This window comes from Periplaneta americana, chromosome 4, assembly GCF_040183065.1.
Source record: "Periplaneta americana isolate PAMFEO1 chromosome 4, P.americana_PAMFEO1_priV1, whole genome shotgun sequence".
In the NCBI taxonomy this organism is placed as follows: domain Eukaryota; kingdom Metazoa; phylum Arthropoda; class Insecta; order Blattodea; family Blattidae; genus Periplaneta; species Periplaneta americana.
Window position 1 is genome coordinate 119,575,980 of NC_091120.1, and position 26,193 is coordinate 119,602,172.

Below are 26,193 nucleotides of genomic sequence, written 5' to 3' on the forward strand. Positions count from 1 at the left end.
CAGACAATGACAATTCGCTTGGATTATTGAGAACAACAATGTACTGCTAATCTTAACTAATGTTCACAAAGCACTATTTACAAAACAAAACTGTCAGTTCTCAGTTCACAGTTCGTTTGCCTTGGCTAGTTCTAGCTCATTCACTCAAGTTCACAGTATATCGAACCCAAGACTTGCAGAGACAGTCCACTTAACTCGAACTCAAGCTTCCAACCGCGTTGCTTCCGCCTGGATGCTGCTCAAGTTCACTCGCGTGTCGAACCTTAGACTCCTGGGCGCTGCTGGTTCACAAGCTGTAGCTCCGCACCACAGTGCTGGCTGACTTGCGTGTTTCTGTTTTCTGCCGCCTCGCAGAGCTCGCCTCGTCTCTAGAGTCCCTGCCTCCTGTGGGACGAGTGATCGATTCCCGAGGCAGCTGTCAAAATATGACAATTTTTGCTCAGAATATCTTCAGAAATAAGCTCCGTAAAGGATGGTAAAGCCTCGTGAATCATTAGTACTGTCAGTAATGTCATACCTTGATACAGGGTTGCAGTCTTCATAACAATAAAATTCTTCTTTGTTTCATACAAGCATATCTCTTCATAGTTTAGTTGAGAAACTCTCCACTTGGTACAATTTTCCCCTTCTATACATATTCTCATGCAGTGGTCACGTGAAACATCTTCCAGTTGGTTTCTTAGTGCAGTCAATGTTTGATTCATGACACTAAATGATCTTTCAACATTAGCTGTTGTTAATGGCACTGTCAGTAGTTTGACACTGAGCGTATTTTGCTCCAGCTGAGGGGTCCTGGGTTCCATTCCCAGTGCCGAAACAAATTTTTACCCATTAATAATATTTACGTGATGACTACAAAAAGTCGTGGAATACACAATATTCAGTAGAGGATGGCGAGGTCTTCAAATGAGAATATATATTTGTCAACAGTGGTCTAAAACTGTTGTTGGAAATGGCCATAAAAGTCATTGAAATATTGCTCCTGTATATTTGACATGTAAAATGCAGCTTTTTTTCTTTTGGAGGAAGGCCTGCAGACAAGCACCACAGATGTAGGTTTATTGTGCAACTTCCATATGTTGGAATGATTGTTGAAGTCCTTAGGATCGCTTCTTTCAAGAGCATGATTCACTGCATGGTGTCATCATATCGATTCAGCACAGCATCCAGTTCTGACTGGAGACCTGATTCTCTGCCTATTTATGATATTATTCTGCGGCCTCAGATTGATGGCATTAGTTTGCAATTCATGTGCCTGAATTTGCTGCATCCTCAACCAGAAGAACATGTCACCATCGATTCCACGACTCACCAAGGTGCCATCTATCCAAGGGAGCTACATTCCCCTGGTTACCCGCAAACTCCTTATTAAAGCCTCTGTGGCTTCGCTGGATATGTGCAGCTTCCTCAGACAGATGCTACCTATAGGCAGATCCTGGAATCATGTCCGCCATGTCCTTCTGGTCGACCTGTAAACTATTAAGATGATTAATGGAAATGATGCTAATGAAGACAAAATGAGTCCGAGGTCCAACGCCAAAAGTTATTCAGCAATTCTGCTTCGAGTGGTTGAGGAAAAACCTCAGAAAAAACCCCAACCAGGGAACTAGTCTGGACCAGGACCCACTCATTTCATGGTCAAGAAGGCTAACCGTTACTCCACAGTGGTGAACTAAAAAAATAAAATGCAGTTAGTAGACCATTGATGATATGGAGGAGAGTTTGGCTGTGCTGTGGATCGAGTCCTGGCATAGCTCAGTTGGTTAAGAGCAGTCAGCGCACTAGGTTGAAGGGCCTGGGTCCGATTCTCAGTGCCAGAACGAATTTTTCTCTATTAATAATATTTACGTGATGACTACACAGTCGTAGAATACACAATATTCAATAGAGAGTGGCAAGGTCTTCAAATAAGAATATATATCTCATGTTTTTAGTTGGAATTCGAAAGCTGAGATTGCTCAAGAAAGAGTCACAGGTAATATCCCTTTTGATGACCTTATGTAAGAATAAGTAAAAGAATAAATAATCTAGTTCATGATGTCTAGCATATAAGCTTTGACATTTAAAATAATCACATTTTAGCTCTTAGCTAAGCCCAGAGTTATTGGGCAGAAATGTAAGTGCACATAGACATATGACTTTTCTTTGAATATTTTCTAATTTAACCAAATCAGTAGTTGTAATAGAATTCCAAACTACAGAATCATATTCAAGTTTTTATTTACCAGTGTATAGTATAGTATTGAAAGACAGTGAATATTTCCTATTTTCTGCCTTCCTCTTTGTCTCCGCATATGATCCATATATCTTAATGTAGTCTATCATCTGATATCTTCTTCTGCCTCAAATTTTTCCGTTCACCATTCCTTCCAGTGCATCCTTCAGTAGGCAGTTTCTTCTCAGCCAATGACTCAACAAATTCCTTTTTCTCTTCTTGATCAGTTTCAGCATTGCTCTTTCTTTTCACATTCTTTCCAACACAACTTCATTTCTTATTCTGTCTGTCCATTTCACATGCTTCAGTCTTTTCCATATCCACATTTCAAATGCTTCAAGTCATTTCTCTTCACTTCGTCGTAATGTCCATGTTTCTGTCCCATGCAATGCCACACTCCACACAAAGCACTTCACTAGTCTCTTCCTTATTTATTTTTCCAGAGACCTGCACAAGATGCTCCTTTTTCTGTTAAAAGCTTCCCTGGCCATTGCTGTCCTTTTTACTTCCTGGCAGCAGCTCATGTTACTGCTTATAGTACATCCCAAGTATTTGAAGTTGTTCACTTGCTCTGCTTCCTCATTTAGAATTCGCAAGTTTACATTCTTTACTTTTCTTCTTATGACCATGATCTTCGTCTTATTTACATTTATCTTCGTTCCATACTGCTCACAGCTGTCATTTAGCTCCAGTAGCTTATCCATTAGTATCATTTCCTCTTCTGCTAACAACTCCATATCATCAGCAAATCTTATGCACTTTATTCTTGTTCCTCCTACCATCACTCCTATGTTCTGAAAACAGTTCTTTATTAAATCCTCCAAATAGATGTTGAACGAGGCATCCTTGATGTACTCCTCTCCCTATTTCACTTCCTTCTGACATTTCTTCTCCTATCCTGATTTGACTCATTTTATATAAAGGTTACTGAACATCCTTCTCTCTTTCCAATTCACACCTGTTTTCTTTAGGATTCCCATCAGTTTATGCCAATCCACTCTGTCAAACGCCTTTTCTAAATGTATAAATAATATATACACTTCGTTATTCTTCTCTAGATATCTTTTGCCGATTGTTCATAGCAGTCCAATTGCATCTCTCTTTACCTTTTTCCTTCCTGAAGCCAAACTGCTCTTCTTCAAACTGTTCTTCAAAGTGTACTTAAATGCGACAGGCTCATGTGAGTAGATTTACTGGCATGTAAAAGAACTCCTGTGGGACAGAATTCTGGCACATTGGCGATGCTGATATAATCTCGGCAGTAGCGAGCGTCATGAAATAAAACATAATATAAACCTTAGAATATAAATGTCAATTCAGTATTTGGAAGAGAATCTTTGTCGAGTGTGATATCAAGCTGATATTCTTGAACTCCTTACATTTCTTGACATTATTTTTATTTGGTATTGGAAGCAATACTGTCTCCGTAAAATCTTCAGGCCATTTGCCTTTCTCATATATTTCGTTGCATAATGTTAGAATTTCATTCTTGTCTTCACCCAAGCATTTCATTAATTCAATGAGGGTTCCATAAATTCCTGTTGCTTTGCCATTCTTCATTTCCCTAAGCGCTAGTATATCTTAATAAACCTGTTGTGCTGAATTGATTTTTTTTTTTCACATCAAAGAAATATGTTTGTGAGTAATGGTTTCGAAATTTTTTTAGAAATTATTTAAAATATATGTATCAGCCAGAACCTCAATCAGAGGTAGCTCAAGGTGATTTCTTGAGTTTTTACATGTCTTTATAATTATAACTGAAATTACATCAAACTGTTAATGTAAATGTAGCAACTAATTTACTGTTCTACTGTCAAAAATGCCATATCTCAGGTAGCTCCAGTCACCAAAGTTAAAAGGTTTCGATATCCTAAATGGTTTACAAACATCTTACATCAGCTTATAAATAAAGACAAGGTACACAAATACAAAAAATTCAAAACAGATTTCCATCACCAAAGTTTTTCTTATTATAGAAAACTTTTAAAATCAAAACAGACAAATTTGCTTCAAAATATTAATGAATATCTAAAAAATGAACCTAAAAAGTTTTGGAAATATTTTGAATAATTTTGAAATACAGATAATAATTATCCCTCTGAATTAAACATGAATAATAAACATCTTACAAAACAAAAAAGACATTGTCAATGCATTTGCAAATGAATTCAATTCTGTTCAGAAAAAGCGTAACCTTACTTTTAAAAACAAGAATATCAATAATTGTAATTATTACAGACAACCTACCTATACCTATAGTAATATATGAAGATGTTAGGAAGGCAGTTAAAAAATTGAAGCCGACTAAAACAGTTAACAGTTATAATTTCAATTATAATTATAAAGACATGTTTTTTTTTTAGTTATTTAACGACGCTGTATCAACTAGGTTATTTAGTGTCGATTTGATTGGTGATAGTGAGATGGTATTTGGCGAGATGAGGCCGAGGATTCGCCATGGATTACCTGGCATTCACCTTATGGTTGGGGAAAACCTCTGAAAAAACCCAACCAGGTAAACAGCCCAAGCGGGGATCGAACCCACACCCGAGTAACTTTAGACCTGCAGGCAAGCGCCTTAACTGACTAAGCCACGATGGTGGCTATAAAAACATGTAAAAACTCAAGAAATCACCTTGAGTTACCTCTGATTGAGATTCTTGCTGATACGTATAGCTGTCAAAAGAAAAAGTGGCCGCTCTCTAGAAACGAAGTTCCCTTTGGGTATCTCTGTTACAATTCGGAGAGAGGCATTGTTGTATGTTGTTGGACCACGTAGCCTGATATCTACAGTTATAATTGAAGTATTCTCCATGTTACTGTTGTAGCATAATTGTAGCATTCTGGGCTGGTATTCATGAGGTTGTGCGTTCAAGCACAACCTAGTGCTATTTATGTTTTTAAGAGAGAGAGAAAATATAATTACTCCTGTCTCTTTTATGACTGTTTTAGTAATTAACATCAGGTTCATGAATGTATTATGCCATGACTTTATCATTATTTATTATGACATTATAGCTGCAAATGGAAAGAAAGAAAGATTATATTCTCAACAAAAATATCTTTCGTGGCATAAACAAAACAAACTTACTGGCGATTATATTTGAAACTTAAGACAATTAAAAGTTAAGAAAACAAAACAAAAACCCACGATTCAATATTTAGTCCATCTTTCTCCTATTTTGATCACATTCTTGCAGTCGAGTGGGCATGGAATCGACTAGTCTTTTCATTTCTCAGCCTCGGCATCCCAAGCATCCTGGACGAGTTTCCACAAGTCATCAGGACATCTTGGAGGGGGATTGGGCCAATTTTTCCGCATATGCTTCTTTACCTGTGCTCCCATAGCTCAGTCGGAAGAATGTGGAATTTAGATGTCAAGGTCTCAGGTTCAAATTCTTGTCACTCCTTTTCATTTTATTGTGTTAGTATAATGTAATAATATAAGATGAAAAAACTAACACTAGTATTATGCAACTGTATTGTTTCAAATCTAACATTAAAATTATATTATTTATATTACTAAAGAACAATAACTATATAATGATATCTTGAATATTATTTATATTGTTAAAGAACGATAACAGAGTATAAATGATAACTTGAATATTATTTATATCACTAAAGAACAATAACAAAATAAAATGATAACTTGAATATTATTTATAACGCTAAAGAATGATAACAGAATATAAATGATAACTTGAATATTATTTATATCACTAAAAAATGATAACAGAATATAAATGTTAACTTGAATATAATTTATATCGCTGAAGAATGATAACAAAATAAAATTATAACTAGAACAAGACTCGAACTAACAACTTCAAATCATTAAGCTCTACGAGACGCAGATGTGAATGACTCTTTTAAAGATCTTGGTTCGGAAACTACTTCTATAAGCCCATGCATCATGTAACATCACCATTGTCTGAAGTGGACTTAGAAAATTTTTGCTGTTCACGAGTGTGGTCACTTTTTTTTGACAGCTGTTCATCTGTTATCAGGCAGTACATCTCACTTGACATTGTGTGTCAGAAGAAGAACAATTGAGGCGGGTTCCGGAATAGGGGCACATGTGCCCTTTTTCCAAAGATTGCATGAATTGACCATTCGAGTTCATAGGAATATACCTACCACTTTTCGTTTCTTGACTATAACACATCGGGACAGGAGAGCTGTTTATGCAACGATGCTAGGGGTCGGGATCGAGCATCCCATGTGCATCGGCAGTTCACTGCTTGTACACTGTTGTACAGTTGGTTCGACTGCTTACAGATTGAGGCCTATAGAATATGTGCTTATTGGTGATATTGTTTTATGTATAGCAATTAAAAAACTTATCTTGTAATTATTATTAAATAATGAAAGATATTGGAGTAATTCTGTTCTATTATTGCTTCATAAAAACTCCTACTTCTATTGTTTCATGGAAACTCAAGCAAAAACGAATGCTAATTCAGTGGCATCGTTTTTGTGTGACTGCCTTCAAATAAATCTTAAAAATGTCCTAACGTGGAAAATGTCATAATGATATCTGATGCCGCAGGAGGACAAAATAGAAATTCGATGCTTCTGAAGATTTCTGCTTGGTTTCCTAAGGTATATCAAGTTGAAATAATCCATATGTTTCCTGTTCATAGGCATTTATTTACACAATGTGCCAGAAACTTTGGACTCGTGAGATCTGCTGTGAAAAAGAAGAAATCATTGGAACTGCAAAACCATGGTTGAAAGCTATAGCAACATGCAAAAAACATCCTAGTAACTTTGAGGTTGTAATGGATCATACTATTATAAAAGAATGGGATACAGCGTTAATGCCCAATTTCATGAAGACAGTCTCCTAGACGCAAATTTAAGATTATGAAGTACGTTATAGTGAAATACAAAGTGGATAGTACTTTTTTGTGCTCCGAAAATTACAACCCCTTACGGATTTCCTTCAACTATTTCATTCAACTGAATAGAAATAGGTATAATAATATCAAACTTACGATTGTTCCATTCCCAGCAATCAGCCAAGCCAAGGTTGACGACATAAGATCTCTATTTAAGTACTTAAATGAGGACGACGTGAAATGGTTAGAATTTGTCCTTAAAGAATCTCATAACATAGAGAAAAACAAAGTAGTACTGTGCCTCAGTAGTGGATGGTGGGTTTGAAAGTTGAAGAGGCTAAGACGTGACTGATGAGAATATAAAAACATAAGGCCTTTGACGTATCTCATTACCAAGTGCAGAATTTATAGGCTTTAAGAAACTAAAATGAGGTTTTCCAATCTATGTTTTAGGATTTCTTTAGGGTTTTAAATCTTATGTTTAGGAATTTATTTGATTTTACGGGAAAAAAATAAACAACACAGCTTGGTAAAGATTGCCTCTCTTTAGGACATTTTAAGTCCTAACCTACGAATTAGGTCTTTTTAGGTCATATTAAATTTAAGAATGTTATTTGTTGCTACATAAAACGAATAAGAAAAGCAATATTTCGAGAGTAATGAGATAGCAACAAAATTGGTTCGAACCTAAAAATCCGGGGCTTGGTCATTACTATTACATAGCCTAATTTTACAGCAAATTCACTCGACAATCCTCCTCCTTCGCAAATCGATCAATTCGGTTACAACAACTGAACAACTGCTGCTAGAAGAAGCTAGAGACAATCTGGATTTGTTTCTAAACTCTCGATATATTTATATACTGTATAAATAAATATGTCTCGTAACACAAAAGAAAAAATAACCGGAACACCCGCAAACAAGAGAAAAATCTGCCAACATAAAAGAAAACTTTTACGCAGGGAGAAAACAACATGTGACTCATTTTCTAAAACTAAGAAGAGCGAAAGAGAGAGCTTCGCAATACAGCCGAAAGGAGCTGTGACTTTAAGCAGTACAGCAGTAATGTTGTCAGCGGTAGGTACGATGTCTCCAATTTCGGCTCCCCTCGTGCGTTCTAGTTAAGTTTAAACACTCCGCTAACCAGCTATCTTATTGGTTGAACTGCTGTTGTCATGGTTACTGGGGAGCACAGTGATGTAGCTGTCTCCTCTCTTCCGCTCTCGCATAGACACTGCAGACTGCTAGATGCCGACTATACAGGTTATAGCGCTATTTATTATTTTTCAGTACGAATTATTTGTACTATCTACAGTATAGCAAGCAGACATCATCAACTGGATGTGGTCGACTTTACATAACTTACATCTTAGTCGTAATGAATAGTAAAATTAATATAAAAGGAAAAATGTTCGTCATTTGCTATAACTTATCTGTGATCTTAATTCAGCTGGAATTAATACTGCCAAATTGTGTTCTGGTAAAATATTAGAGGAGGCATGGCCTCCCTTGCCTCCACTAAAAATCTGCCACTGCTATGCCTATGCATAGACAATAAACATTTTGTAAAATAAGTTGATTAATGAGTTATTATTATTATTATTATTATTATTATTATTATTATCATCATTATCGTTGCTATGCTATTCATTGAAATGCAATGAAATCGTGAATATTTTTTATGTTAATAATTTTTTCTATTTGACATTATTTTATAAATGAAGTATTGGAGAGCACGAATGCTAATGGCTTTATTGCTAGATGCAAGGCATTGAAACAACAACAACAACATTATTTTGTAAATAGTTTTACCTTTATTTATTCTTTCGTTTTCATCACTCCTTAAGTTTATTTAAAGCAAATAAAAGTACCTTTGGAAAAAGGCCGCATAGGTCTTACCTACTGTATTTACTGTTGTGGCAAAATATCGGTAGGTTTATAAATGTAATATATGCATATTGGCATATTAACAAAGGATGAATTTATAAAATATAAGAAACTAAATCAAAATTGTGTTTGAAATGCGCACTAGCAACACAACACCTTTGTAGGTTACTATCTCAAAACGCACTTTATGGATATGCCGTTCTTCCGGAACCAGCCTCAATTGTTTGTATGCATCTAATGTTAGTGTAATATGTAGCTAGTCGGTGATGTATGCAGTGGAGGGGAAAGGAACTGGCCACCCTACCCCATTATCTCCTGGCCCAGTTGTCTCATAAGTGGTGCCTTGTTGGTATCATTTGTGAGGTTCAGACCAATCTTCAGACAGTTGACTAAACAACAACACCTTCAGCATAATTTAGGAAGAAACTTTGTTGATTCTGAGTAGAATAAGACAGTTTAACTTCCAGATTTATTCAAAGGGGTGGGTGATAGTTATCCTGAAAAACTAGAGAATGAGTAAAGGAAAATGATGATCATAACTTTTGTTTTTTAATTTTAACATAGTAATGGTGTATGGGACCGGTGGCAACCCAGCATCGTGATGCACTTGGGGAGCTATGATAGGTAGTGAAAATCTGGTTTTGCAAACTAGCTATAACGGTTGGGGGGATCATCGTGCTAACCAAACGATACCTCCATTCTTGTTGTATGATCGTCCACCTCTGTTTCGGCATGTGGACGTGAGGCCAGCAGCCGGCTGGTCAGTCTTGGCCTTTCATGGGCTGTAGCGTCACGGATTTACTTTACTTTTACTTTAATGAATATCATTAGCGCTACAACGAAATGACCATTTCATACAAGGGGCAATAATAATGATAATAATAATAATAATAATAATAATAATAATGATAATAATAATAAATTGCAGGGCTGACCAGCCTTATGGTTTAGTGGTCAGAGCTCCTGGCTACAGTTCATGAGGTCCTGGGTTCGATTCCTGGTTAGAGCACAGATTGTTCCTGTGTTCGTGTATGGTCTGGAATTTAGGTAAGTTTAGATTTATGACCTCTTCTGGTGCCACATAATCACGATTATCCAATCTTATCATCGGGGTACTGTAACTCTGTCTTTCAGATGCCCCAACCAGAAGTGTGTTTGTTACATCTAAGCTACTGCCAGGAGAGAAGACCAGAAATGTCGAAAAACAACGTGGTGGTGACACTGAAGAGAAAAAGAAATAGCTGCAGGGCCTAAAAGCGAGGCTAGCCATGGGATGCGAATTTTATAAACCACCCTTGCATATTACTAAGCTGCACTTCTACTGTCTGCAACTATGCTACTTGCTTTAGACTTGTAATCCACAAGATAGTCAGAAAAGTCACTTGTCACTACCACTTACTTACAAATGTCTTTTAGAGAACGTGGAGATTCATTACCATCCTCACATAAGCCTATCATCAGTCCCTATCCTGAGCGAGATTAATCCAGTCTCTACCATCATATCTCACTTCTCTCGAATCCATTTTAATATTATCCTCCCATCTACGTGTTGGCTTCCCCAAGGTCTTTTTCCCTCAGGTCTCCAAACTCAAGGTCTTTTTCCCTCAGGTCTCCAAACTAACACATATGAATTTCTGGATTCACCCATATGTGCTACATGCCCTGCTCATTTCAAACATCTGAATTTAATATTCTTAATTATGTTAGGTGATGAATACAATGCGTGCAGTTCTGCGTTGTGTAACTTTCTCCATTCTCTTAACCGAGTCATATGCCTTTTTGAAATTTATGAATAACTGGTGTACTGTCTTTATAATCTCAATTTTTCTCCATTATCTGTCGAATACAACAAATCTGATCAATAGTCGATGTATTACACCTAAAACCACATTGATGATCCCAATAATTTCATCTACATGTGGTGTTAATCTTCTCAAAAGAATATTGGACAAAATTTTGTACGACATCAATAAAAGTGATATTCCTTGAAAGTTACTAGAGTTAGTCTTTTCTCTTTCATAAAGATAGGTACAATTATGGACTCCTTTCATTGTTCTGGTACAATTTCCTTTTCCAAAATAGGAAGTACAAACTTATAAATTTCATAAGATAATGAGTTTCTACCTTCTTATATTAATTCTGCAGAAATGTGATCGATATCTGGAGACTTGTAGTTTTTCAACTTTTTTTTATCGCAATTTCGACTTCAGAAAGTGTGGATTCGGGAATAAATGGCTCAGCAGTATATATTTGAATATTGTGCCAATCATATCTATTTGGCAGCTCACAAACTGGTCCTTCAAAAACTTCCAAGTATTTCACTCTTTACATACCCGTCCTGGGGAGTACAGAGAGTTAGCAAGAACTGCAGCCGAGTGTAAAAAACTCAATGACGTGAACTTGCATGAACATGGAAGAGTGTGCAAAATTAACGAACAAGCTTTTTACAGTACATTAGGTGAAGAAATGGAAAAGAGAATGCTAAACAGTCAGTCACATAGATCTACTTCTAATGCATGATATTTAGAAGCTAAATATCAGGAACTTTTAAGTAATTTGGAAGTTTTTGACAAAACAAAGTGGCCAGAAGATGTAGGAAGTAATATTTGTTTTGAAAACAGTAAAATAAAATATCTATGTGAAAAATTGTATATAGGTTCCATGAGGGAAACGGTAACAGTGTTTAATAACCTGGCAGAGTTAAGGCCATACAGCCTTCTCTAACACTCAACCAGGAGTAAAATTGCATTACAAAAAACACTACAAATTTACAAAGTACACTACAATTTTACACACAAAACTGTATAAGGTAATAATAATAAAATGTAAACAACAAGTAAGTGGAAATCAGACATAATATATAACATAGAGAAAGAAAGAAAAAAACTATAATAAAATGTGAACAGCAGGTCAAATAAATGAGACATACAAAGTATAAAATATAAGACAATTACTGATAATAATAATAATAATAATAATAATAATAATAATAGTAGTAGTAGTAATAAAATAGTGCATTACAAAGCATACAATGAATACAATATTTTTAAGTACACACAGTAAGGAAAATTATGATTACATATAGCTCAACTTATCACATTATAGATATACCATTATCAGAAAATATGAAAACAAAAATATAAAATAAGTTAAATATCACTAGAACATAAAAATAAATGTGAATACGTGGAAACATGCAATACAACACTTGTCATAATAGTAAGTTAGTTTGGCAACTCGTCATAAGATAATTTTCTAACTTGGATTTGAAAGATTTCAATGTTCGGCAGCCCTTGACTTCAGGCGGCAGAGAATTCCAGTGACGAGAGGTAGCAACAGTGAAAGATGAGGAATACAGAGATGATGTGTGAAGTGGAATTTCTAGCGTGTTATCGCTTTGTGATCGAGTATTAATATTATGATAGCGAGAGAGAGTATGAAAACGAGCGAATAAATAATAGGTGATGAAGTGTGCATAATTCGATATAAGAGAGAAAGTGAGTGCAGATTTCTCCTCTCATATAACCTAAGCCATGATAACTTCTCGAAAGATATGATCATAGTATCGAACATTACAAATGAAGCGGATGCACGCGTTATGAACACGCTGTAGTTTCTGAGCGGAATCAATCCTAAGATCACTGAACAAAACGTCGCAATAATCGAAGTGAGGTAGAATGAGTGTCTGTACTAGCGTCTGTTTTAATTTAGATGGATAATGATACAATCTTTTTAGTGAATGGAGAATAGAGAATGCCATCTTACATGCATATTTAATATGCGTATCCCAATTGAGATTAGGTTGTATGCATCTGACAAAACAATAACAGATGATTTGAAACCTCTACTTCGGGCTGTGAAATCAATAATCATATCCACTGCCATATGTGAGCGATCATTCAGTGCTATGAACACAATATATTCACCTGAAAGGAATCAGCTCCAGATGAAAACTCCCAGCAACTTGGTCTTCCTAAAGTTGGTAGGGACCAGAGTGCACAAGTTCAAGCCAGAGAAATATGTGAAGACATGGCTAAGTAAGGGCCGTCGCAGTGTTGCTGAAAACAACTTTATGAAGTGAAAGGTATCAGATATTGTTTCCCCAGGATTAAGAGCAATCTGAGAGTTTCTGCATGAATAAGATGATAGGCCTCAAATCAAAAAAGGTACATTTCTGCTTCAGCATACTTTAGTAAGATCATTTTTGTTGTTGGTGCAATTTTTATTAATATTGAAATAAGGCACTTTGAATCTTTAACATTATTTTAAAAGTCCGCCGAGTTAGCTCTGTGGTAGCGTGTCTGCCTTCAGACTAGTTGGCCCGGGTTCGATTCTTGGCGGGGTCAGAAATTTTCATGTAAAATTTCTACCTCGGGACTAGGAGAGATGGCAGTGCACAACTTCTAATCACTAGATTGTGCATCATTATGCCTGGGTTAAATTCCAAATCTCTCCGCAGTGCATATGAAGAGAAATCATATATCATTGTTGATAGTGATTTGTCCATCGGATGGGGACGTTAAGCCTGGCGGCCCCCTTGGTGCTATTCGACAGGAGTAGGCTACATGCCAGCACCAGATTTCCCCTTCTCCCTTCCTCTTCATCATCATCATCATCATCATCATCATCACCATCACCATCACCATCACCATCACCACTCATTCCAGACACTACACTTACACGAACACTTACACATACACTCACCCTAGTACACGACATAACTCCCCACAGATATACATCATGTACAGTGTGACCCGCCGAAGTGGTGTACAACTAGAAAATGGGTCACAGTTCTGCCATCTATCCGCAGTATGTGGAACCCGAATCACGCAAGTGAAGTGGGTGGGCATTGGATATACACACACATTATTTTAAATGACAAGTCTCAATGGACATTGCAAAATAATCTAGTAAATAACTGAAGTAACTTGAAATTATTTTATTAAGAAATGTAATGTTTTGCGTAAGCTTCGAAGATTCGCATTAACTTACTGATTGCACAAAACAGTTATTGTATCATGTACGTGTATGTTGTAAGAGAGGAGTATGTCTTTTTTTAAATGGAGGTATGCCGGGGGAAAATCTTGGGATAGCATACTGCCTCTAATTTTCTCCCACTTTCCTCACTGTATGCGGATGACGTGAATATGTTAGGAGAGAATCCACAAACGATTAGGGAAAACATGGACATTTTACTTGAAGCAAGTAAAGTGATAGGTTTGGAAATAAATCTCGAAAAGACAAAGTATATGATTATGTCTCGTGACCAGAATATTGTACGAAATGGAAATATAAAAACTGGAGATTTATCCTTTGAAGAGGTGGAAAAATTCAAATATCTTGGAGCAATATTAACAAATATAAATGACACTCAGGAGGAAATTAAACACAGAATAAATATGGGAAATGCCTGTTATTATTCGGTTGAGAAGTTTTTGTTATCTAGTCTGCTGTCAAAAAATCTGAAAGTTAGAATTTATAAAACAGTTATATTTCTGGTTGTTCTGTATGGTTATGAAACTTGGACTGTCACTTTGAAAGAGGAACAGGAATTAAGGGTGTTTGAGAATAAGATTATTAGGAAAATATTTGGGGCTAAGAGGGATGAAGTTACAGGAGAATGGAGAAAGTTACACAACACAACTGCACACATTGTATTCTTCACCTGATATAATTAGGAACATTAAATCCAGACGTTTGAGATGGGCAGGGCATGTAGCTCATATGGGCGAATCCAGAAATATATATAGTGTGTTAGTTGGGAGACCGGAGGGTAAAGACCTTTTGGGAGGCCAAGACATAGATGGGAGGATAATATTAAAATGGATTTGAGGGAGGTGGGATATGATGATAGAGACTGGATTAATCTTGCACAGGATAGGGACCGATGGCAGGTTTATGTGAGGGCGGCAATGAACCTACGGGTTCCTTAAAAGCCATTTTGTTGTTGTTGTTATAAATGTTGTAGGTAAATGTCTTCTTTTTCACAGAGGAGTGATTTTATTTTTGCCACATCTGATAGATGTTATTGGTTGTAAATGTAATTATTATAAACAGAGAAAACAATCACGATAATGCAAGAATCATATCAAGTTTTCTATAATAATAATAATAATAATAATAATAATAATAATAATAATAATAATAATAATAATAATAATAATAATAATAATAATCTATAATAATTAGTGTTTCATTCTTTGCGTCTGTAGCAGATGTACAGCATGATTATTCGTTTTATTATATTTTCTGTGACGTTATCTCAGTACTAATATTGTTATTAATCTACTGCTATATCAATAATATTTTGTAAAACGTTTCTAAATTGTCGCAGTATATAGGCAGAACACTATGTACGGACTTATCATATTATATTTGTGGTAAATCAAATATTGAATAATTATTAATTAACAATAATAACTGCGTATCTAAGTTTTTTCATACTATATTTTTTTTATAACTCCATGTTACTGTTGTTGTGGTACGTTCCATTAGACGTTTGTCATAAACGCAGAAAATAAATCCTTATTTTTTATGGTGTAAGCAAGACTTCTGTGTATCTTATCTGTCACCTTCCATACAAGATAAGACATGTCAGTGAGATGACCTTGTATTGTCGGACCATCGGATCTGTGCACCTTCAGTGCTGTCGTCATTTTTGGAAAAGTTAACGCCTTTACTCACTCCATTCCACCAACTTTCCTCCTACCACGCCAAACAGCAGGCCATGAACCTTGCGAAATAGGGATGTTGTCAAACTTCCTTCAAACAATGTCATGTCTCTTGAATATTGTTTATTAATAATGTGAGGTTAATTATTACTTATTCATAATTTAATTTAAATAGGTCCAATGACACTGATTGACTTCTATGATTATTTGGAGATAATTATATGATTACAGTGGATATTTGTTGGTTAAATGGAAATTACGTGAAGGGAATCTACAGTATTTCGTTTTTAAAGAGAAATGTTTTCGTCATAAATACTTCTCCTTCACCTCATTATTTATTTTTTTTTTTGTTTGGAACGTGATCTTGAAATCTTAATAAAATTATAAAATTGTAGGAATGAATGAACACATAGTAATGTACCCTCTTTCTTTCTGATCCAGGCTAGGGACCAGCTATGGCGAAGTTACTATAAGCTACGATCTTATTATTTACATACTATATAACATAACATACTGATAATGTGCAGGAGTTCTAATTTATGCTTATGAAAATAATTTACATATTTACGAAAGACCAAGACTTGTATTATGCATGAAATTACAGAGGGCATATCCCAGACATATCTGAATCTGAGTCACTACTATTGCTGCTGCTGCTTCTGTCTTCACCCAAGTTGATAACAAATCTAGCTACTTCCTCTTCTATTAATCCGTAATGTTTCTCTCCCATCTTGGAAATTTATTGCTTCTCTCGCAACCTTCAATAATTTCTTCAAAGTCGGAACTTCTTTCTGCATGGTGTAAAATTCTTGTATCTTTCTTCTTAAAATACATCGGTCCGTATCATCTACAAGAATTAAAGGTTCCCTTGGTTTGTTCTTCCCTGGTGATTCTAGCTTTTCATCTCGTGCACAGACTCCTTCTGTCCTGATTTTCTTTATTAGGCACTCTGACCTGCCTATATAAATTATAAATTACATAAAAGTGTTGTATTATGTCAGTATTAATTAAATAAGTAATTTTAATACGTAATCAATTGAAATAAAATAAGCCTAACCTGTGATCTCAGCTGCTATTTTCGTTGCCTGATTTATAGGAAACATCATCTCTTCATCGAAAAATGCCATTACTTGCTTAATAATATTTTTTTCACCATTCTGTGCTATAGTATTCATGTTGAGTTGACAACACTGGACTGCAAGTGCAAATAAACTGTCCTGCAAGAAGGCTCAAAATTGTGAGTAGTGGGGGAGAGAAAGGGAGAGAGATAGAAAAGAGAGAGATAGGAATGCAGGGAGAGAAATGAATTACCGAGGCTGAGAAGGAATTAGGGTTCAGTTCGCATATCTTATGGTGCACAGATACAATGGTCCGACAATACTGTGCTTATTTTTCTTCTTCTTATGACAGACCGTATTTCACTCGAGGGAGTGACATTCAACCAAATTCAAGCGAGCGATTTAACTCCAATGTAGCCCTCTGATAGGGACCCACAATACATGAGACAGAATTTATATGAACGCAAAAAGAAATTACTGTATCAATGGTAATGGAACAAAATACTTAACAGCTCTCTCTCGATTGTATTAATATCTGCTGCTGATATCCATCATATTCATTTATATGACATGATGAATAATGATGCTGTAAATTGACCTTTCTATCTTGCTGGAGTACATTACAACAAATTAAATAATATGCCATTTTCCCTATAAACTTACTTCAGAATAAGAACAAGATTTTTCAAAACTGATATGTTGTATATGTTAATAGTCTCTCACTGGTATAATTCTGTACCTATGCTAAAATGTATACACTCACTTCAATATGCAGGTAGATTACCACGCACCTTAAATCAGAACTTAGTCAATTTTCTTGAACAGCCTACTATACAAGTCGCCACTGAACTGTACTAACTTGCTGCTGCGCAATTGCTGTGCTGCTATTCAGGTGCTCATCTAGCACAACCTTATTCACAATTACATAATCTGCCGACCATTGTCTTATAGGTCAAATAGAATATAGTATGTTTTATTTGTGACTTACAAACTCACAATAACAACAACAACAACAGAAACAAAAACAACAGTCCTAATGTGTGTATAAGTGAAAGATCTTGCTAGATAATTCCTGACACAAGGAGAGGTGATTATTGTTATTAAGTGACTCTTGTATCGAAGTGAAGAGAGGAAGTTCTGGCAGTGGTTGGGTTCTACTTTAAGCTTATCTTTTACCGTCCACAATTTGTTTTTCTTATTAAGATTACTAATAGGTTATTATCCGTAATTTCTCTAGGTACGAATCCAGTGATGTGATTAAATTCCTTACCTTTAATGATGAAATGATGTAACAGAACATATGGTGTTCTATTAAAATTGGCTTTTTCAACAGAGATTTGGAAGTTTGATTACAGGTTTTTATGTAAATAGCTTATATTTATGCTCAAAATACGAACATGATGATGATCGTTCATATTACTATATTTGTTATTTAATCACAGTTGAATTCCACTAATTCTTATGTGAATACTGTAAATGAACGAATAAAGCGGAAATATTTTATTTTTGAAGATTATATTTAAGTGATAATTATTATTATAGCATAAACAGCTCGTACAGTTTCACTTTTCGAGAAACAAACGAGCAGACACTGAAAGGCAGAAGAGCAGAAACATGTTGAAATGTAGAAGAAACAAGAAATTGAATTTGGCAACACGTGGTAATAATACCTTTGCAGGTCATTTATATATGTTTTATAACCAGAAACAAATAAAAGTAGGAGAAAAAGTTTGCTGTTTATGATCTGCACATGTTTTGCGAACACATGCTCAGCAAATATGAAATAAATACCATAAAATGATTGAGAAGATGAAATGAAAACATATTGAGAATGAAATGACAGAATGTAAATATACCGTCTATTTTCTTCTTCTTCTTCTTCTCCTCCTCCTCCTTCTCCAATTATGCGTTCCTTTCTTAAATACTACATTGCCATTTTGTTTGGAAATCCTATGTTGCAATGACTGTGTGATTTTTTTTTTTTTAGTAAGATCCAGATATAAATAAAATTTAGAATGAAGTATTGAACTGGAATTCATAATTGTGTGTGTTCTTTGTGTTAATACAGGGATATTGCAAAGACTGATGAAATGAAAACCATTTTGAATTCTAAAACCAATATTACTGTAATGAAACCACTGATTGAACTTAAATCACCTAGATTGGATCGCAGTAAGGCAGTTATGTATGGCTGTGGTCTTGAGAAGGCACAGGATAGACAGCTTGGGACACTGGCTAGAAACTTGAAGCTAAAATTAGTGCACTCATACTCGTAAGTACTGGTGATATTGCATTCTGTTTCCATAACAAAATCATGTAAAAGAGAAGATATTGTAATTACATGCATGATAATATAACATCTTATAAGAGAAATTGCTCTTATGTCGAGAAAGGTGTTAGAATTGAAAGACCTCATTTGTGTACATAACTGAACATGAGAGTAGTATTTAAATTTCTTTATATTTGTGTATACTTAACGATTTTAATCCATTGCTGATGTACGAATTTAAATTTATCTCTACTGTGATGCTGCAAGACTTCACACAGAAGGTACGATAAACACATAGTTTTTCTAAAATGATGATAATTTGTGCATGAATCTTTATTTATATTTTTGCACAAAATTTGCAATTCCTTTTTAGATGATTAATGTAAACTGTACTTTTGTGGCTAAATTACTACTAAGGCATGATCATAAATAGCTTACTCGTATTTCTAACAGTTTCATAGAATCCAAATCAACATTTTAATACAATATGTCATTTTTTTTTTTTCGGAAACCATTTGCGAAGGAAGAAAATGTTTTTATAGTCTTTTGTTCATTATACTTCTAGGAATCATATCTGAGAAAGATAATATTAAATTCTTACTAAATACTTTCATGTTAAGTAGAATACTACTTTCCTTTCTTGGAAATAATAATTATGCACTGTTATGGCATAAGCTGATATGTACATTTTTCTTATTGTACAGGAGAGCAATTTAAAGTTGTTTCTTTCATCCTGTATAATGTGATTACACTGGTTGGCATCAATTTTCTCTCTGCTGAAATTTCGGTAACTTTTATAATTTCAACAATGCTGAGAACGGATATGATGATAAAATTCTCATATCACCCACAATTTTTTAGGAAGAGAATGTTATGTATTTATATTTGAAGTAGATTTAAATTGATATAATATACAGGGTGAAAGTGAAATAACTCTTCAACTTTGCAGAGCGAATTGTTCATATTGAGTATAACACAAAAGTCTAATACCATATCGGTGGGAAGTTTATAGTTTTCGGGGAAAAAAAAAAAAAAAAAAAAAAAAAAAAAAAAAAAAAAAAAAAAAAAAAAAAAAAGTTTTTCCCTGAAACTTTAATGTCATCATTGTGGATAAGCTAATTACTATGCATAGGATCTTGATTTCTCTCAATACTAATGGAGAATGTAATGAAGAATATTTTTTTTCCTTTGTCATATTTCGATAGAATGGACTGTTTTTGTGTAAATTAAGTAAAAAAGTGTTGCAAATTTGTTTCCTGATGAGCAAAACTAGACTTGGCAATACTGATCAGCTGTTCTCTCTCCGTATGAGTTGGTAGTTAAGGTTGTCTTGTCCCAGTTCCGTTCTATGCTTGGTTTCAGGCAGAATATTAAATATTGTAAATAGTAAATTCTATGATTTTGAAAGTGTTGGTTGAAAATAGCAAACATACTTACTTACTTACTGGCTTTTAAGGAACCCGGAGGTTCATTGCCGCTCTCACATAAGCCCGCCATTGGTCCCTATCCTGAGCAAGATTAATCCATATCCCACCTTCCTCAAATCCATTTTAATATCTTCCCATCTATGTCTCGGCCTCCCCAAAGGTCTTATTTCCTCCGGCCTCCCAACTAACACTCTATATGCATTTCTGAATTCGCCCATATGTGCTACATGCCCTGCCTATCTCAAACGTCTGGATTTAATGTTCCTAATTATGTCAGGTGAAGAATACAATGCGTGCAGTTCTGTGTTGTGTAACTTTCTCCATTCTCCTGTAACTTCATCCCTCCTAGCCCCAAATATTTTCGTAAGCACCTTATTCTCAAACACCCTTAACCTATGTTCCCCTCTCAAAGTGAGAGTCCAAGTTTCACAACCATATAAAACAACCGGTAATATAACTGTTTTATAAATTCTAACTTTCAGATTTTTTTACAACAGACTGGATGATAAAAGTTTCTCAACCGAATAATAACAGGCATTTCCCATATTTGTTCTGTGTTTAATTTCCTCCCAAGTATCATTTATATTTGTTACTGTTGCTCCCAGGTATTTGAATTTTTCCACCTCTTCAAAGGATAAATTTCCAATTTTTATATTGCCATTTCGTACAATATTCACGAGACATAATTATATACTTTGTCTTTTCGGGATTTACTTCCAAACCTATTTCTTTACTTGCTTCAAGTAAAATTTCCCTATTTTCCCTAATCGTTTGTTAATTTTCCGCTAACATATTCACGTCATCTGCATAGACTAGCAGCTGATGTAACCCGTTCAATTAATAGCAAACATACGTGTCAAAATATTGTAAATAGTAAAGGAATTTTTTGTGAAAATGCCAATTAAGATATTGTAAATAGTAAAGTCAGTGTTTGTGAAAAACTGAAAGTGCTAGTTAAAATAGTGTAAATAGTAAAATTAGTGTTCATAGAGGTGCTAGTTAAAATTACTACATTTTCAAGGAGTATTCAGATCGATTTGAATACAGTTTCTGTATTGAATATGATGTCCCTGATCCCTGTTTTCATGCAATTTTCAATACAAATTGAAAACGATCTGAATACGGAGGTTAACGAATACAGAAGTTTCGAAAGTAGTTATGTTGTCATCGACATGTTACATGTTAAATTTGAAAGGCATAGTGAGGATCGATAAGCTAATACATAGAAATTAGGAATAGTCAGGGTCCGTCTGTGCTTATCTGCTTAACAAATATTAATTGTTAGAATACTTGTCACATTAATCTATTCAGTTTAATGTTTTTGGCTTAAATAAGCCATTTTCAGAAAAAGTTTTATGCCTAATTACATGAATGGAATTGGTACATGTGAGTATAGTACAATATAGATAAATTAGTTAATTATAAGTCTCTGCCGTGACAATATTGAACATAAATTGATTAAAATGTTAAAACAAGGGCTCATATAAGCCATCTTCAGAAAAAGTTTTATGCCTAATTACATGAATGGAATTGGTACATGTGTGTATATGGGCTCATATAGCCCTTGTTTTAACATTTTAATTAATTTATGTATTCAGATCGATTTGAATACAGTTTCTGTATTGAATATGATGTCCCTGATCCCTGTTTTCATGCAATTTTCAATACAAATTGAAAACGATCTGAATACGGAGGTTAACGAATACAGAAGTTGAAGTTTCGAAAGTAGTTATGTTGTCATCGACATGTTATATGTTAAATTTGAAAGGCATAGTGAGGATCGATAAGCTAATACATAGAAATTAGGAATAGTCAGGGTCCGTCTGTGCTTATCTGCTTAACAAATATTAATTGTTAGAATACTTGTCACATTAATTTATTCAGTTTAATGTTTTTGGCTTAAATAAGCCATCTTCAGAAAAAGTTTTATGCCTAATTACATGAATGGAATTGGTACATGTGTGTATAGTACAATATAGATAAATTAGTTAATTATAAGTCTCTGCTGTGACAATATTGAACATAAATTGATTAAAATGTTAAAACAAGGGCTCAAGTAAGCCATCTTCAGAAAAAGTTTTATGCCTAATTACATGAATGGAATTGGTACATGTGTGTATGGGCTCATATAGCCCTTGTTTTAACATTTTAATCAATTTATGTTCAATATTATCACGGCAGAGACTTATAATTAACTAATTTATCTATATTGTACTATACACACATGTACCAATTCCATTCATGTAATTAGGCATAAAACTTTTTCTGAAGATGGCTTATTTAAGCCAAAAACGTTAAACTGAATAAATTAATGTGACAAGTATTCTAACAATTAATATTTGTTAAGCAGATAAGCACAGACGGACCCTAACTATTCCTAATTTTTATGTTACATATTGGTAACTCTGTAGGCCTTAGCTATAAACAGTAATGAGTTTTCTTAATAAGGCGCATGAAAACGTAATATTCTGACTGTTAATGAAGAATGGTATTAATGGCTTTCCAAAATATTATGTGTTACATGCTTTTTCAACATAATTGTGCTCGATGTTTGTAAAATAGTTGACACATCAAACAGAAGACTATCGATCACACTCTTAGCGTATTGAGATCGTTTCGAATATGATACACGTTTTCATGCAGATTTGAATATGATCCGGTCGATCTGATCCCACATTTTAAGTGTATCGACCTTAAGACTTAGATCGTTTTGAATCCCCGTTTTCATGGAATTTTCAATATGGTATTCATAGCTGACTGCCAACTGATCTGTCACATGAGCAATGTAATTCCAACATTTCTCAAACGGGGTCGATAATGACTGAAAAAATTGTTGACAGGGAAGAGGAGATTTTAAATTTGGTCGAGAAAAACAAGGGCCAAAGCAGTCACTTGATTTTGCAATATGTAGCCTTTTATTTACATCTCATGTTGGATGAGTTCAATGCCTCCATGTGGAATCTTGGGCATTGCGGTATTGTCAGCATGCTTAAACTTTCGATGCAATTATTTAATTAACCATACATTTAATCTTAAAACGTGTAATAGATTTGTAGTTTATTTTTATGTAATCTATTCCTCCTTTCAATGTGGAGGGTTAGATCGCTTCCACTCTGTATACACTTTTGGGTTACATGTAAGGTAAAATGTTTAAATGAATGTACTACATACTTCTTATTATGTAACATCATTACAAAATTATGTTTCTTTTCTACCTTCCTTAGTAAAGCTATTTTCGTATTTAAATAATATTTTTTAATGTGGGTGCAGACGAGAATTATTGCTGGAGATTGCTTGACCTAACAGAAGTGCAATAAGGTGTAAATTAATTTGAATGCACATTCCTCTTTGCCACGAAGTGATTCCTAAAAAGAACAAAGAAAGCCTCTGTCACAGATAGTAAGAAGAGCATACCATCTTTACTTCCAGTGTAAGGTTGGTGATCAAGATTAAGTGTGGTCCCCAAAACATTGTTGCAGTTCCTGTTCGAGAAGACTGACTGGTTAGTTGAAAGGGACACATAAAGCAATGCCTTTTGCTATACCATGGTATGGCGGGAACCTTGCGGTCATGTGATTGACTGCTACTTTTGTGTATGTTAAAATCAGTGGTTTCTCTGGAAAATCAAAACAAAATGCATTAGAATCCCTCATAACTGGCACCAAAGGGACCAGGCTAGTTCCAGATACAAGATTTTGCCAGATAGGAAGAGAAGGCCTGATGGCCTTATCTCTACCAGGTTAAATGAATGAATGAATACCATTATATACAAAAAAAGAGTTTGTATTTTATGGTGCCAAATGTTGAAACTGCAGTTGTATGAAGCTTATTTCTCTATTATTTGCTCATAACTGAATAAACATAAAAACTGTGTGGATTTTCCTTATTAAAACACATCACACAACACAAATAAAACACTAATTCTAGGTTCGAATTTCACTGAAAATTAAAGTTCATGAGAACTTTCTATTGTGACAACACTGATGGCCCAAACATAACTAAATAAACATAAAAACTGAGTGGATTTTCCTTATTAAAACACATCACACAACACAAATAATACACTGTTAGGTTCGAATATTCACTGAAAATGGAAGTTCGTGCGAACTTCTAATGTGGCAACACTGACAGTCCGACACATAACTAAATTAATATAAAAACTGTGTGGATTTTCTTTATTAAAACACATCACACATCACAAATAATACACTAATTTTAGGTTCGAATATTCTCTGAAAACGAAAGTTCATGCGAACTTACTAATGTGGCAAAACTGACGGCCCAGACTGTGGCTTTTTTTTTTGCTCAGGCAAAAGTGCTGTTGTTTTGGTATTTGGGTGCCGGTTACAAGGGATTTTACTGTACTTTATCAGGACCTACATTCTTTGTGAATACTTATACTGTATGATGAATCAATGCCTGTGCGATAACCGCCACAAGAGTATGATGCGGAATATGAACCAGAATCTCAAGAAATTTCACCTGAAGCTGGACCGAGTTCATCTTCAAGAGATGGTGAAGATTTTTCAATGCCTTGTACCAAAGAGCCCAGTCTGAGTTAGATGCCGGCCCGGATGGCTCAAGCGGTAGGGGCACGGCATGTCCCTATCGCTTGGTCCGAAGGGTTGTGGGTTCGAGTCCCGCCTCGGGCATGGGTGTTGTGATTGTATTAGTATAAGTAAAAAACAAAGGAACCAAAGGTAAAACAAACAGAAAACAAAAATAGATAACTTTGGAAAATGGCCTCTGGCCGGTCGAAATTTAAAATTAAAAAAAAAAAAAGTTAAATAACTTAATTCGAATCTTGGATCTTCCCAAAACGATGGCACTGTTAGTTGGATTGAGACTACAACAGTGGAATCTACTAGTAAAGGATGTGAAAATCTCATTATGTAGTAAGAGACAGTCTGGCATTGTTAACTATTTTTCAATGGATGGGGATTTAGTTTACTGCAGTGATGTCCATAACCTGATAGAGGAAATTCAGAGTGACTATACTCCTGAAGGGTGAAGGCTTTTCATTGACTCATCGAAAGTTAACTTCAAGACAGTTTTACTGCATAATGGAAACAAACATCCTTGCTCCTTGCTTATACAGCACAGATGAACAAAATAAATAAAAACCTTGAAAGATTGCTTAATAAAATAAGATATGAAGAAGAGCAGTGGAACTTATGTACTGATCTGAAAGTATTGGCAGTGGTTACTAGCATGCAAGGAGGTTATAGAAAATAATTGTCTTCTTTTGTGAATGGGATATACACGATTATGTATGGCCACTCCGAGCTGAAATAGTTCCAGGAGAGTGGTACGTCCATATTTAATCAATTTCACAAAAGTCTTCTTTCCACCATAGCATATAAAATTAGGCTTAATAAAGCTATTCGTGTAACTACATACTGTTACACTTCATAGTGTAGACAGATGATATTATCAGAGTAACTTCAGAATACACAAGAAAAAATGTGAGAACATGATGCATTAAATTATAAAAAGGCGCAATAATTTTTATGAAATGCATTCAGTGGAATTATAATAACAAAATGTTAACAAGAAATGAAGTAAGTATAAGGATTATACAAACGATCTTGTAGTAATGTCATATTGCATTTTTGATCAAGGAAAATACTTTTCTTTTACAAAGACACTCGTAAAAATACAAGTACAGTTGTCAAAAAAAAAAAAAAAAAGTGGCTGCACTCGTGAACAGTGAATGTTTTCAAAGTCCACTTCGGGTCGTGGCGATGTTACACGATGCATATGCTTGTACAAGCAGTTCAGGAACTATGAAAGTGTTCCATATCTGCGCCTCGTAGACCAGC

The 26,193-nt window shown here is 34.8% G+C and overlaps 1 protein-coding gene across 5 annotated transcripts in view; it reads left to right on the plus strand.

Annotated features, from left to right (window-relative positions):
- LOC138698151 (BRCA1-associated RING domain protein 1-like) overlaps positions 1-26,193 on the plus strand; it is a 188,845-nt gene that overhangs the window by 137,993 nt on the left and 24,659 nt on the right. For 4 of the 5 annotated variants that reach the window (XM_069823893.1, XM_069823891.1, XM_069823894.1 and 1 more), the window contains exon 6: positions 18,744-18,947. The exons of the other annotated variant lie outside the window; for it this stretch is intronic. In XM_069823893.1, the coding sequence (XP_069679994.1) occupies positions 18,744-18,947 (204 nt within the window). The remainder of the gene's footprint in view (positions 1-18,743; positions 18,948-26,193) is intronic. 5 annotated transcript variants of the gene reach the window in all.